This window comes from Anabas testudineus, chromosome 5 (genome assembly GCF_900324465.2).
Source record: "Anabas testudineus chromosome 5, fAnaTes1.2, whole genome shotgun sequence".
Classification (NCBI taxonomy): Eukaryota; Metazoa; Chordata; class Actinopteri; order Anabantiformes; family Anabantidae; genus Anabas; species Anabas testudineus.
The window spans coordinates 20,797,038-20,812,763 of NC_046614.1; the positions used below are offsets into that span (position 1 = coordinate 20,797,038).

A 15,726-nucleotide genomic window follows, 5' to 3' on the forward strand; every position below is an offset into this window, starting at 1 on the left:
CTGTTTCTCACATTGTCTTCTTTAATTACATAACACAACTTCCCACAAACTTCAGCTTTGTTTCCCACCCCCGTATCCTGTAGCTGCCTAGTATTTACAAAAATACTTATGGCAGTATGACTATTTCTTCTTTTCTCTAACATGCCCAATTATTACTCACTTGTTCTTTTTCCTTTCACTAGTAGTAATTTGATTGAACCTGATTCATACTGTACCATTACAATGTAAATCATGGGTTGATTTGTGAAGTGTTACTGAAGAGTGGAGACAAAATTAATTCATTTATTGCACCTGCGTAACACCTCCATCTGACACTAGCTGCCAGATTTTATCCATTTCTCATTTCATAGGCTGGCGGGTGTTACATGAATCCCTGCATGTACACTCTGCTCATACAGAATCTTCATGTGGCTTCTCTGCAACAGCAACTGTGCTTTCCATTTTTAGACACAGACAGGTCTGTGTGTCGCAGCTGAGGCTCTAAAGTGTGTGTGTAACTCTGACACATGCACTCTCTCTCTCTTTCTTTCCGCCTCCATACTTCAGTACAGAAATGGCAGAGCTCTGTGAGCATCTAGATGCACCCATCATCAACCTCATGACACACACACACAGACTCACACACTCACACACGATCATGAACATCTGCACTGCCATAATACCACTGGTTTCAACGGTATTCTGCACTGTGGCAGGTCTGCTCTGCAGAGATTCTGCTTTTTTCATTTTAAAAAGATAAATAGCTGAATTAACAAAGCAACACACACACACACACACACACACACACACACACACACACACACACAGATTTAGCAGGGAAGCTGGTTACCATAACAACCAAACAGTCAAAGCAGGGTCACTGAGTGAATCAGATGAAATGAAGCCTGCATACATGTGTATGTGAGTGTGACTGCAGAGCAGAAGAGAGGCTGTAGGTTTTTGTTCTGATTCTGTCCATAATGAGACCACGGTGACTGTCCATCTCCTGCAGTGTCCTCTCCGGAGACACTTTAGTGGAAGCCCGGCCACCGTCCACAGAGGGTCCGAATCATGCTCACTCTACAATTCCATCCATCTGGTTATTATAAGTATTTGAGATATGAGGTGAGAGGAGCAGAACGACAGTTGCGTGCACACTGTGGTAGCAGCTCTGGGAGGGGAGAGGAGGAGTTTGTAGGAGATACGTGACTGACACATGGAAATTAGTCACTAATGGACATTTTAAAATCAACTTACAACCAGAAATGTGGTGTAAACTTCCCTGACAACGGTTGTTATGGTCGCTACAACATATGTAATCGCTCTCACCATCAGTTCTACTATTACACAGATTGGGAGACCCGGAGGTTTAGCTGAACTAAACTTTTAAATGCTAACTGACTAGCACTGCTTCATTTGGATAGAGGTGAGGTGCCTCTTTAAAGATGTGTGTGGATGTTCGTGAGACTCCAGCGGTACAGAAAACAAAAACAAAAGTAGCAATACAATTATTTAACAACACTGTATTGCAAGTCCTGCATTTACAATTCTAATTACTGTAAGTAAAACAGAAGTAGTATCAACTACATTTACTAATAATAATCCTACTAAATTGCAAACAAAATAATATTTAAATAAATGAACAATACATAAATTGCATTACAAACTGGAGTTTTAAAGAAGTTGGTGTTTACCAGACAGGAAAGGTCTAATGACAAGATGCTCTTCAGTTGCATTACATTTAGAAATGTATGATGTGAAATGTAATTGTTTTGACCAAAATATGAATAATAAGTTACATGAATACTGACCTACCAACTCCTACAATTGGTAGGACAGTGATCCCTGAGAATAAGATGGACACTTTTCACAGTGGGTAAAATATTACATTTAAAAACTATTTGATCATTTTCTGTACTGATGAACTGATTTGATGTCTTAGGAGGTTTAAGATATAGTTAATGTGTCCACACTGGGTTCAGGCAGATTCTCCCTTATTTTAGACATGATTTGAAAAAAATCAGACCTCCAATAGACACAGTGCAGGAACTCCATGCCCCAGCATGCTTTGAATCGCATCTGTTGGAGGAGCCTAGAAGAACAACCAGAACATGGATGGTTAACTGGTGTGTTTCCTCAGTTACTGTATGTTCTGCTGCAGTACAGGCTGCTTCCTGCACATATTGAGGCTTTGCTGAGGAGCTTCACTCAGAGAGGAAGATATCCAGAGGGAGACCACTGCATCCGATTGGCTGATGAGCCTTAAAACACCACCAATCAGACACCTTCCTCAGTATGTGACTGTGCGTGTTTCCCTCTCAGATTCTGAATGCACCGTGTCAGCCTGCGCATATTTTTACATTTGCAGTTCTGCATGCATGCATGAGCGTATGTGTGAGTGCAGGATGCAAAAATCTGGAGCTGTGAAGGAGGGGGAGGGGCGAGAAAGGGGATGCTGAAGAGGCAAATGAAAAAATAAAGAAGAGGGAAATATAGAAGAGAGGAAGAAGGGAGGAGGATGTTAAAGAGAAGACAGAGGCTGAGGAGACAGTGATAGTGAAAGCCACACTGAGGAGAGATTCACCAGGAGAGTGGGGAGGAGGAGGAAGAGAGAATTTGCTGGAGGAAGCACCAGCGTCGTTGATTTTCACAGGAACCAAGGCAGCTGTCTGTTGCCGTGACGATGGGCTGCTGGCTCTCTGGGCCATGGATGGGTGACCAAACGGTGAGCGACCAAAGGCTTTGTGTATTTTTATAATTTCTGTATAGCTCTGCATTTGTGTGATTAAGAAACCTAATATGTCTGTTTAATCCTAAAACTGTTTAAATGTCTACATTTTCTAAATGTCAGAGAAGATTTAATCTGAATAATAAGAATGGTTAAGTTGTGTGTTGTTGCATGTTGTTCATATTTGTGATCTCCATCCGCTGAAGGCTCACAGTCGCTCTGTGGCCGTCCTCTGTCTCCACACACACAGGTGCCATTTTGTGCTTTCCAGTTCATACTGTGTGTGTGCATGTGTACGCGTGTGTGTGCCTGGCTGAATGTAGCGAAGGGTGACTCATGGTTGTGATGTGCTGGAGTTAACAATACTGTTCATGTGTCTAATTCAAGGGCTGCTGAGCTGCATGTGTGTGTGGGGGGGTGTGCACGTGTGTGTGAGGAAGGCTGAGGTTTATGATGGCTCCTAGGTGTTAACCCAAACATGGACACCGTGTCCACATTCATTTCACTGAAACTGCGGTTGAAATTCAGCGGTTGTTATCCTGGAATAAATTTACCATCTATCTGTGTGTTGTGACCCAGTTGCATAATGCATGTCGACTAATTCCCTTTTATTCGTCTGTGGTGTGTTGATACAAAAAAAAACCACCAGAATGAGTGGTGAAACATAGCAGATGCACCTTCTGGTTCCATCAAGGTACACAGCATGTTACAGTTGAACAATTAACATCCAGCCATGCTGTGTGGCCTGTATACATGCTAAGCAGCTGATTTTGATTTGAGATTGATATGAAGAGAGAAACATGCTACCACAGCATAGGAAGGAAGATTACAAACATCCCATAACCTGATAAAACTCAGACTTAGTCTGCTCGTCTGAAGGAACTTGAAACCTAGTGTCTTACTTAAAGACATTCATGTGAACAGAGGGCGTCAGAGGTCTAACTACCATCCCTACAATTAATGGCCTACCACAGTAACCAACTTAAAACCAACACAAAATAAACTAATTACAATAAACATCTGCACATAAGTGTGAACTGTAATTACTGTCTACAACAATACGATGTAATTACAGTAATGCACTGAAGACTTAAATGTCAAAATTATTTTATTCCTCTTTCCTGAAGTACCTTCAATATCAGAAAAAAACGTATTAAGATGTTGCACAGTATGATTCAGTCATGTTACATGCTGAACTGACCTCAATCTTATAATTTGCCCTCAAGTGACTTAGATCTGATTTTAGTTCCACAAAAGTTTAAAGAATTTAATCTGGGCCACTTTCACATATGGTCCTAGATCTTATTCATATCCAGTATCTGACAATGTGTCTGCTGTCAACTGTCAGAACTAAATTCATGTTTTTTTTGTAATGTCTCACTTCTGTGCTTGTGAAAATTGCCTGTCATCATCAGTCAGTCTCAGCATCACACAGGCCAGTAAAAATAAACACACAAGGGAGCAGCAACAGAGAAAAGGGTGTACAGTGAGATGAGGACAGTTCAGATTTGTTAGGCGTTTATGGAAAAGCACAACTGATAAATACAGTATTTGAGGAAAATATACAATTTGATGGTTATACAATTGATGTTGCTGTTGTTACTGTAAACATGTGGCTCACAATTCAATTTAATTTGTGCATCCACAGCAGTTTAGCACAACACTTCACTGGAATTGTGTACTTAACACTTCGAAACATAAAAAGAGAGCTGACAAAAAAAAACTGGAACTGAGCACCGAGGCATCCAATGTGAACATAGCCTTAGAGTGTAGCTTGTGAGGAGAGTGGACCATTTAATAACTGAATGAGTTTATGGAGATCAAACTTGACTTAAAAGACTGAGTACTGGACTTACATCAAGTGGAAACCGAAATGATGTGTTGCTCTATTATTGATTTATTGATTTCACATAGAGGCCTTGTCTGGAGAATCAGGTCCAGATGTTGTTTAGAGTTGGTCTTATACACAACAGCAGGTTGATGCGCTCCCACTTGGGAAAATGCTCCATTTGGTTTGGCCGAGGGGTGGTGCCTGGATAGAGCATGCAGGAGGCAAGACATGACGCAAAAGGTACACTGTGGAAAGTGCTTTGTTTACAGCACATCGAAGCACAGCCTCTGTGTTGCAGTACGCATATAACTTTGGCTGCCTGAAGGAGAGAAACACGGCACAACATGATAAAGCATGATAAATATTTCCCATATTTTCGGGTGTTGTGTTGAGCATACCGACCGGGAACACCCACTCACTTGCTGTGAATTCTCCTTTCTATTACCTGCTGTCTGGAGGTTATATCCAGCTGCCTGATTTGGACATTTGTGTCATGCGCATCTCTTTTAGTTGAAAATGACTTATGTGTGCATGATGTGGGTCTGAACAAATGTTTCCCTTCTCCACCTGTCTGCTTGAATCAGGTGAGTGGGCGGAGCTTAGCACACCTGAGCCAGCGTGATGCTCTGCGGATCTTGGCGGCCAGTCAGCGTCCTATCACCATGCAGATTAAGGGTCGGAGAGGTTGTGGCACTGAAGCAGACAGAGGAGACTGGGAGCCCCTCCCCCTCAACCTGCAGCACCTCAACCTGCCCTTGCCACGAATGGGGGTGGGGCTTAATGCATCCAGCCCCTCCTACCAGGACAGGTATACACACACACACACACACACACATACATGAGTATATTGAGGCATTTAGTTGTACTTATACAAATTATTTAGCCTTTAAAATGTCTAAATTCTTTGTTCCTGTCATCTGACACAGACATTATTACAGCCATCTGCCTCTGCCACAAGATCACTGTGAGAGAGGACGGTATAGCTACCTGTCCAGCTCTCCGAGAGACACAGTGGACATCAGCCTCCAGGTGAGAAGATTCAGATGCAAGAATTATATTTTAACTAAGACTTAATATAATTATTAAATGTATAAATGTGAATCTATAAACATACTGAATCTTTTCTGTTTTTCATATCTTCAATCACTCAGGACACAGAACTGACCAGCCGACAACCAAAGGGACAGAACTGCCTGATGGGATGCTGCAATACCAACTTAGAAGAACCTAATGGATGCCACAGTCAGGTATTCAGAACTGTGTCAGACGTGTATATTGTCATATTTTAATACCTACTGTATGCCAAGGCTGTTTAAGTACTGATGGGCTGCTCCCTATTGTTGCAGACGGATGACGAGGACTTCATGCTGGAGAAGCCACTGGGCTTCCTGCCCCTCCACCATGAGCTGGACAGCGGTCTGGGTTGGACTGATGGCTCCCTCCACCAGGGGGATCTTTCAGGGCTGGAGACGGAAGAGGGAGGACTGGAAGACTGTCATTCACATGGGGCCCTTGCCCCAGGAGGTTGTGGAGGTTTTGGAGGCGGTGGCTCTCCCTCCTCTGAGTCTTTTATCTCCTCGGAGCTCAGTGACTCTGGCTTCTACAGTGTTAGCACTGGGGAATTTAGGCACTTCCAGAGGCTGCTGGAGAAGCGAATGCGGCTGTACAATGCCAGGCTGCAACATCAAGGAGAACCCTGTGAAAGGCGGGAGCGGCGTGACAGCTGTCCCAAGAGCCACCGTGAGCTGCTGGAGGCAATCCCTGAGGCGCTGACTATGCAGCCACAATGTCAGCATCTTGGAGCACTTGGTGTGGAAGAGAACACTGGGCCTGTCATGGACCTCCCACCGCGAGGACTTTTCAGGTAGCCACTGGTACAAACAACTCCTTCACAAAATGACACAGGAGTAAAAAGAAGATGTGCATAGTTAGTGTCAACATAATGTTAATGTGTCATTTGCACATAAGTAAAAACATTTAAAATTTAAAGCCTTATAACTCAGCTGCCCAGCCCATGTTTCCCTGTTAATAGTCAATGACCAGACCTGAGTAAAGGAAAATAGTTTAGTAACAATTTCCTCTTTAAGATCACTTGATTCTGATATTCTCCAATATCTTCTTACTTTTAATTTATTCTCAGGTAAGAACAAAATGTACACACACTCAAGAGCACACTAGTGGATTTCAGGGCTTACATGTTTGTGCATGTCAGCACTCAAACTGCTTATCGCAGCTTCCTAAATACTGCAGTGGTATGATATTATAGAATTTTAATTCATTTTTATATCATATTATATAAAGCATTATGGTCCTTTGAAAGTAAACACTATACTAGCACTGCACAATTCACGTAGAATATCACCATGAAATATCCTGAAATGTGGCCCTGCTCAGCTCAGATAACTCTCGGCAAGCCTGTTCTGCAAAGGAGAAGCAATATGACTTTTTTTTTTAGCTTTTAAATTTCATATTTTTCCATTTTTACTTAATTTGCAAGACCTCTTTACGAATGACTAAATGTAATAGAATCACATGCGTAGTTTTTGTGTGGCTGTGTTATTTTATATCCACTACTGATAAATATGAGGTCTTTTGCAGTTCACTTCCTGCAGTGGTGCAGAACTACTGAGGCTTTTCTTTTGTCTGGCGTTCTTCAACTTTCCTTTTCAATTTCGTTTTGATGTCATTGTGTGCACATGGCCCTTTCATGGGCAGTGATGGTGTGTTCACCTATAGGAAAAACTAGAGCATGCTTTTCAAATTCAAGCATAGTAGAATTTATCTAAATTACAACAAGGGTATAAGCAAATCTGCAGTTTAAGAACAAAACCTGAAGCACATTTCTCAAGAACAAATTTAAGAAAAAACTTGGAAAGATAGTGTTGTGAAGTTAAAAATAAAAGTAACAGTTTGTTTGGCATCACTTATAAATAAGTCTTGTAATTTTAAGTGCTTCACAGAAGATACCCTAGATTGACAGTTTGGAGCAGTTTATTTATGGCTTGAATCATTTTATTAATGGTTCAAAACTACATTTTTAGCTCTTTAATCTAGTTTAGACCAATGTAAAACAGTTTACACTACATTAAGTTAATGATGTTAACAGCAGATCCAAATATCTGTACCTTTATGTTAATTTATCAAAAATGTACAAATAATTAGAAATTAAACCTTAAGAAATTAGAATCTGTTGCACGTAGCTATGAAATTATGATTTCTTACGAGTAAAGTCTGTCTCTATGAAACCTTCTCCTGACTTCTCAACCTCTATGATGTAGAACATCAGGGCTGTTCTTTTGTTGACTGCCATGTTCATATTTTTAGGGTTTCATCCGTCCAGTTCCACAAAGCTGACCGGCCCTGTCTCAACCGTCACAGTTCCAGCAGCGGAGCCCTCTTCAACCCTTCTCATGCCCATGCCACAGTGTCAAGATTGACTGCCCCAGTTCTGTCCACCTGCAGCACTCCCTCCAGCCACAGGAGACCTCTAGTTCCCATGCAGCAGCACCACCAGGGTTCCAGCTCAGTCGGGATGCTGAGGAGAAGTCGAACGCTGCACCATCGCCCTCCTCCACAAGAGTACCGCCGCAGGGCCAGCCATCCAGCCTCCCCCTCCTACTGCGCAGCAACCCTGCACCACTGTGGAGGTGTCATACCACATAACGTCCTGCCACCACGCCTGCCAGAGGAAGGGGAGTTAGTGGCAGGTGTGATGCCTTCCCACCCAGCAGGCCTGGTGCTCTCACCCCAGCAACAGCCCACAACCCTGGGACATTTGAGGAGCCCCAGCACCCATGAGAGATGCTACGACAACTCCAACAGCCAGGTTGCTCACCACGACTGGTGGCACTCGCAAGAGAGGACCTTGATGAATGATCCAATGATGACAGACAGAGACAGAGAGATTGAAGTGGAACTGGAACAAAAACAGAAAATGCAAAAAGAAAAAGAGCTGGAGAGAGAGAGGGAGGCACAGATTCACAAAGAGATGGACAGAGAGCGCCAGCAGGAGCTGGAGAGGAGCCGAACCAGAGAGCAGCAGCAGCCCCAGAGTCTCATACACCCTGTTCAGGCCGGCGATGTCAACGACACCTGGCCGAAACCAGCCAGTCGCCAGTTACAGGGCGGTGGAGGAGGGAGAGGTCTCTACAGCACCCTGGAAGGCCACACAGTGGCTGGTGTTGGTGCTGGGTGGGATGCAAAGAAAGGACACATGAATCAAAGTTCAAGTCCACATCCCAGTTCTGGTCTGCAGCCAAAACTTAACCCAAACTTCAAACCCAGCACAAACTCACGGGTCTCGAGGAGCCAGCTTCTGAGAGATAGGGCATCTCAGCTTGCAGATGAACGCAGTGGGATGAGTACCGATGAAGAGACCAACACTGACATGCTGATGGGTCGGTACTGGAGTAGGACAGAGAGGAGAGAACACTTTCTGTTGGCCCGTGAACAAAGGCAGCAGCAGCTACAGGCCAGAGGGGGCACTTTGCGAGAGGCCGTCAGCAGGGGAGGAGGAGCTTCTCTTGGAGATGGAGGTGTGTTAGATAGCAGAGGTACTGGAGCTTTTGCAGACGGGCGGTATAACACGGTCCTCGAGCTGAGTCAGAGGAAGCTGAATCGTTTGAGGAACAGGAAGCTGTTGGATGACTGGACAACGGTAGAGGAGCTGCTGACTCATGGCACCAGACTGGACAGCCAGGGGGACATACTGTGTCCCAGCTCCCTGCTGACAGTGACCACGGTCTAACTGCATGGACACCACATCTAACTGTAACACTGTGTGTGACTGTGTGTGAGATGTTAACCTAACAATACAATATTTTAGTAAATTAGCTGGTTCTGTCTTTTCCAGAGTCAGTTGAGAAGATGAACATCTCTTTCATATGCGTGGAACCAGCACAGAGCTTCATGTTCAGGACATATTTAGCCAACCTTTGCACTGGAAGCTGGATTTGTTAAAAAGAGTTAAAAAGAAAACACTAACAAATATATTCCATCAACTTCACAGCTGTCAGATTTAAACAAACAGCTGAAGCCTGACTGTAAACTTAACTATGACTCTCTGTTCTTCTCATTTGTCACAATTAAAGATTTGACAACTAGCTTGTTAGCTCACAAAATATAAAATCAGACAGCTTTGAAGATGGTGGAAGACGGTTTAATTAATCCTAAGCGATTCAATAGCCAAGCTATTAATTCTCATCCAATTAATATTCCATAATTTGTGAATCTAGGGTTAAGTTATCTTAAATAAATGATACCTTCCACATTTGCAAAGAAAACAGCTTAGTTTCAGACTGTTGTGTGGATATCACACAGCTCCAAAATATAAGACAGCAGAGACTGTATGTATCTATTGCACAATGTGCTATAGGTATCCACCCTGCTGTCCATGTCCGACTTGGAGTGTTTTAGTGACTTCAGTTATCAGTCTGTCCATCTTCTCACAGTGCTCTGGCAAAGGCACAAAACAAATGAATTTACAGAAATGTTGGACTGCTCCTTTAATGAATGTGTGCGCGAGAGTGGGAACCTCACCGTCATTGCTGTACATCACCTCAACTGAAGCTCAGCTTTGTGTGTGGGTGTGTCACCATTGTACAGCATTGCGGCTAAAACGTGTGTGTCAGTGCATGACGCTTGTAATGACAAAGAATTGAACAAGGTCAGAGAAACGTATGTTTGCATCATGTGTTTCATGCAACATTGTATGCTACATTTATTTTACAGAATCTTTGACAGAATTTAAAAAATTAGGCTTAAATCTTCAAAAAGACCTGTATGGGGAGCAATACTGATCTGTGTAATGTACCTGGCTGTGCACTAATGACAGATCACATAGGACTGCTTTTACATCAGGGCCGCAGAAGACATCAACTGTAGCAATGCAGACAATGACGACTGAGATTTAATACCAAATCCTGGATGTTTTTTATAGAAACTCTGTTTACAATTAAAGAATTGATAGGTGGGAGTTTTTGTAACTAAAATAACAAGAAGCGTGATCTGATTCACTTGCTTATGTAACATTAGTCAAACTGTGATGATCAAAGATGGGGAACAATGTGCCACAGAGGTTTTCAGAGCATTTCAACCACAGCTTTAATCTGTAGATTCATCTGCTGTAGTATCCGGGATGGAGTTTATGCTGCATTCAAGTCATAGTGTACAGACTCAGAGTCAATGCTTCCCATGTCCCATAGGTGTTCACCTCAGTCTAGATCTGGTGATTCATGTCATTTTTATATGCAACAAACCATTCAGTGAACCCTCCTGTGCTGTGAATGAGGGTAGTTCCTGGCAGAGACTATTCTCACCAGAAATAATCAGAAATATTTCATTATAGCCAATATATATTTCATTTATATTATATTCCAGCAAAACACCAAGCTAGCAGATCCCCTGATTGTCTGGGTCTCGAAAACTGGAAGAAGAAAACCATTGTTGTGATCGTGCAAGATCTCTGTCTGGAAGAATTATGACAGCACCATAAGTATAAAATGATCCACAGTCGTAGTGACAAGAGGTTTGTGCTAACATGGTGTGAATGCAGCATAAACCCTTCGTGGCTCGTGGCTCCCCATTCCAGCTGGTGTCTTTATTGCTGGCAGGATGTTTACAGATCTACCCACCCAGGTGATAGCTTATGCATGTTTACTGAAATCTACAATGATGCTTTGACAGTGTGGAGATGATTCTATCGTGGCAGGCTGCCCAGACCGCTGCAGTGTCTTCACAGTCGGGACTGACAGAGTTTGAGACATTCTAGTACGAGTAAATCTGAAATCTACTGATTCCAGGTCTGCAGTTTGGGAAAATGTGCAATAATACCTCAAGCTAGTTTTAATATGACAATGATGGTGTCGTGTGCGCTACCTGTCAGGTTTCCATCAAATGCAGTAACTTCTTTTAAATCAAACATGCACAAAAGTGATGAGTCACCACAAGTGCAAAGTAATCCTAGAGGCTAACATGGCAAGAGAAAAGGTTATGTAGATATTTACATTACTTATTTACATAGTTTTCCAGGAGAGGGGCCGAAGAAAACAACCTTTTGCACATCATTTTTTTATATCAAAAGTTTTCCCTATCTTTCTGTACAAGGGACAGAGGCCAGTGGATCGACTGTAGATAGAACGACAGTGTGTGTTGATGTTTTCTTTATAAATTATCATAGTAATTTATGGAGACAAAAATCAGTTTGTTGTGATTGTGTTAGACATATTTCAATATTTTTCTTGTGATGGTTACAAAACCAATGTGAACAGATTATATTATCTTTAAAATCTACTTGATTTAATTTAAAGCTGGTGAAACTTTGCTGGTGATTTACCATGTTTCAAGGAGTGAACACGAAATGTGAATATTCTAGTCTTTTTAAATGGCTAAATTGAATTTTACTGTTGTTTTGTGTCATTATGACATGTACATATTGATTTTGTCAGAAGATGCAGATGAGGTTGGATTTAATAGGACATGCTGATACCATCAGACGCCTCCAATTGTTTATCATGTGATTCTGTGGCTTTATAGCTGTGTTGTGGAGGCTGTATATACAGCACCAAGATTAACATTGTAGTATTAGTATGTTTTAAAATCACAATATTGTCCTAATTCACAGGAAGTGGTTCGGTTTTTTTCTGAATGTTAAACGTGGCATCCATGAATTATGAGTAGGATCACTGACACGTTAATTCTTAGAGGAACACCACGACATTTTAGACAAATCTTCTTGTTCTTTATCCTCGTTCTTGTTTCAGATAGATATATCAGATTTGACTCTGTGTCCAGTGCAGAGGAGAAAAAGATCCAGGACATGAAAAAGACAGAAAGAAACTCTGAAGCCGTCCGACTTCAATATTGTGTCCTGTGGAGAGTCATAGCATATGAGCTGTCATTGGCAAGTATATTTGCTGTATTAGAAGTAGCCAGAGAGGATAATTTTAACATTTGTCATGAATGATGATGATTTATGAGCGATTCATTCATTTAAATGCTTGGCAACGTTTTTTCTTAACATGTTCCAATGTCTAGTTCCAGCCAAAAAAAAAAAAAAAAATTGCAACCAGGGAAATATTTAAATCACTGAGCGGGCCTAAAAATGTGAGGTTACCAGGCCACGCTTTTCAAATCAAACAGCTTTGGATTTCTTTTTCATTCCCTGTGCTTCAAGGTTTTGTGCAGACCAAAGCATGCCCTGGACACAGAGGTGAAACTGATATGTATTTTCACTTGTGACTCTGGAAAGTGAGAGAACAAGATGATTTACAAAAATTACAAGCACTGAGACTCTGAGAGAAAAGATTTAAAAATCAAACCTGCACCAGTTTGTGTCCACGTTTTCCCTCTCTCTCTCGGCTGTGACTCAAACAGTCTGAATAATGGATGACGAAGAGAGAATCCTTCCTTCCCACCCACCCCCTTCACTCTCTTTGCTTACGTTACACAAGGACACAGAGAGCTGAAAATAGCGCTGCTGTCCTCATATGATGTGAAATTAAAAGCACACTGAAGCGGAGATGCTTGCTGCTGGGGAACTCAACACTTGTTATACTCCATCCGACAATCCCTCCATCCAGCCTGCAACACCACCTCCATCTGTTTGTGCAAGGGTACTTTTCACTACACCAAGCTTTTTGGAATATGATGATGTACATGTGATTGTAATAAAGAGATTTTAATTAGCTATGACATTGTGGTTTTGTGCTTTTCATTGTGTTAACGAGCAGCTGAAACACTTATTTTTATAAGAGATTAACTCATGCTAATGTACAACACATTAATTCACCTTCAGGTATTTGTCAGGACCTGCACAACATCAATAACGCATAAACACACATGAAAAAGAGTGAGCAAGGTTTGGATGAACGCAGTTGGTTTAAACAATCCACCATCTGCTGTTTTGCTCTAACACAAACCTGACAGAGGCTGACCTGTCTCTGCTGAACTGCACAGTTCTAACATCAGCAAAGAGAAGAGCCTGGTCAACAGCGCCCTCCGGAGGCTGTGTTAGACACCTACCTGCAAACTACCAGACAAACATACGATCATATTAGTAGGAAAACTATTTTAAACATTTCTGTTGAAATGCATTTCCTAGAAAATGTAAAACAAAGGAGCATTGTCTTTCACATTAACTAAGAGGAATAAATGGGAATGCTTTTCAAATTATAATACATTTAAAAATAATGTGCATGTATGTTGCTAGTATACAAATTAATTCACTTTCTGTTGTTAGGTGAAATAAAGTGTTAGAGTATTAATTCAGTAACACAGATCATTCGGGCATTTTATGAAGTTAAAAATAATTATTTCAATCTCTTTGATTACACAACCTCGTTCTGTTATAGGACCTTAACTTTTTAAAATCTCTTGAAGTGTGGAAAACTGTTCAAGTTAATTTACGTCATCACCCCCACCAGCAGCCGCCTATTGTCCAGAGGGATTTGGCACACTTCAGAAAGCAGCTGCCTCAACCTCCCACCCTGAGGACATTTTTAAGACATTACATTAATCTGGTTTTATTCATTAATTGGTCCACTAGACTAGGTCCACTGAATATAGGGTAAGAACTATACCACACATTTTCATGTGGACTGATGAAGGGCTTTGAACTGACTCACATTAGTTACCTTCGTTTTTGTGACATGTTTGCTGCGTCAACATTTTGCTGTAATCACCAGTTTTATGAAGTGGTATGTGAGAGGTTTTCAGTCGTATGTTTATTCTTAGATGTCACCACAAATTACAGCTAATTACAAATATTCAAAATAAAACCAACAACTTGCTACTTGCAGTGAAAACATGGCACAAGTTATAATGAACAATATGTTTTTTGTCCTTCAGCTCTTATTTATGTATGATCAGTACGTACTTTGTAAAAGTCTCAGCATCAGCCACATCTGCTCTATTTACAGGGTCACCTCTTTCCCAGATACACTGAGTCCCCTCTAATAGCTGCTCCCTTGAGATTTATCTATTGTCCCAGAGGCAATGACAGCATTAAGTGTGCTGCACCATCCATTGTCTCACTGAATTCTCTGATTGGTTGAAAGTGTGAGAAACTGCAGCCAGACCAGGACCCACACATTGATATGGAGATGTGGGACTATAAATAGGAGGGATGAAGCCAGCAGAGATCACATTCTCTCTACAGAGACCTCTACAGCACACAGATCCAGACATGGCACCTACAATCACTGCAGCAATGACCAGTTCTCAGGAGCATCTGACTCTGACCCACAAGGTAAATTCAACACTCAACAAGACTTGAACGTGGATCATTACAGTTTGTATTTGTTTATACTAATACTATAATCCAGAACTATGTTATTAATGACTTTATTTGTCTTCCTGCAGCTCAGAAAACCTCTGGTGGAGAAGTTGCGCAGAGAGCGAATCAACAGCAGCATTGAGCAGCTCAAGTCTCTCCTGGGTCCAGAGTTCCTCAAACAGCAGCCAGAGTCCAAACTGGAGAAAGCAGACATCCTGGAGATGACGGTTTGCTTCCTGAGACGACTGCAGCAGCAGCATCAAGCTGTGGACTCAGCAGCTGTTGAACAGGGCTACTCCAGGTGTGTCCAGGAGGTGGTGCACTTCCTGTCCAAGGAGGAGGTGAAAACACAGACCCAGAGAAAACTGCTGAACCACTTCAACAACCTGCAGTCTTCCTCTGATAAGATCCTGAAAGAGACTGGCCTCTCTGCTCTGAGCTCCACAGTCCAGACCAGCATCACCAAAGAGAAGAGTCCAGTCAACATCGCCCCCTGGAGGCCGTGGTAGACCCCTACTCAGTGGAGTTAGTACCAGACAAACTGAGACGACCATGTTGGTCAAAGATTACTGGAACTGAATTCTATGAAATTTATGAAGTTGTTCATCTGTATGAACAGAAGGATGTTTATGTCAATAATTCCTGTTGGGAAGAAAATAACGTTTCCTATGGAAACAGTGAAACATGTCAACATTATCTTTCATAAGAAAGAACCTTTGTCATTCTTGGTGAATGAGTCAAATTATAATAGAAGCAAATGAGCATTTACTTGTAAACTGTGGAAAACTGCTCATTAGTTTGTGCTGAGTCTTGATGAAATGAAGTATATGACTTTTTGTATGTTAATGATCATTTTGATCAAAACTTAGATTGTCCACTGTGTGGACAGTTTCTCTAAATGTACTTATGGATCAT

At 41.8% G+C, this 15,726-nt stretch overlaps 2 protein-coding genes across 2 annotated transcripts; both read left to right on the forward strand.

Annotated features, from left to right (window-relative positions):
* Window positions 1-2,520: 2,520 nt before the first annotated feature.
* LOC113153486 lies at window positions 2,521-8,336 on the forward strand. Its single transcript, XM_026347132.1, has 7 exons — window positions 2,521-2,704; window positions 5,123-5,346; window positions 5,465-5,567; window positions 5,690-5,785; window positions 5,885-6,402; window positions 7,863-8,245; window positions 8,290-8,336. The coding sequence occupies exons 1-7, from the start codon at window positions 2,663-2,665 to the stop codon at window positions 8,334-8,336; spliced, it is 1,413 nt and encodes a 470-aa protein (XP_026202917.1). The 5' UTR covers window positions 2,521-2,662.
* A 6,325-nt stretch (window positions 8,337-14,661) lies between these two features.
* On the forward strand, window positions 14,662-15,374 carry LOC113153220 (transcription factor HES-5-like). Its single transcript, XM_026346741.1, has 2 exons — window positions 14,662-14,784; window positions 14,898-15,374. The coding sequence occupies exons 1-2, from the start codon at window positions 14,662-14,664 to the stop codon at window positions 15,318-15,320; spliced, it is 546 nt and encodes a 181-aa protein (XP_026202526.1). The 3' UTR covers window positions 15,321-15,374.
* The last annotated feature ends 352 nt before the right edge of the window (window positions 15,375-15,726 follow it).

Excerpts from the sequence above, each read along its gene's own strand:
- LOC113153486 (XM_026347132.1), top strand. The coding sequence starts at position 2,663 with ATGGGCTGCTGGCTCTCTGGGCCATGGATGGGTGACCAAACG. Across the intron at positions 6,403-7,862 it reads CCACCGCGAGGACTTTTCAG|GGTTTCATCCGTCCAGTTCC; the intron begins GTAGCCACTGGT and ends TCATATTTTTAG. Across the intron at positions 8,246-8,289 it reads GGAAGGGGAGTTAGTGGCAG|CAACAGCCCACAACCCTGGG; the intron begins GTGTGATGCCTT and ends CTCTCACCCCAG.
- LOC113153220 (XM_026346741.1), top strand. The coding sequence starts at position 14,662 with ATGAAGCCAGCAGAGATCACATTCTCTCTACAGAGACCTCTACAGCAC. Across the intron at positions 14,785-14,897 it reads ATCTGACTCTGACCCACAAG|CTCAGAAAACCTCTGGTGGA; the intron begins GTAAATTCAACA and ends GTCTTCCTGCAG.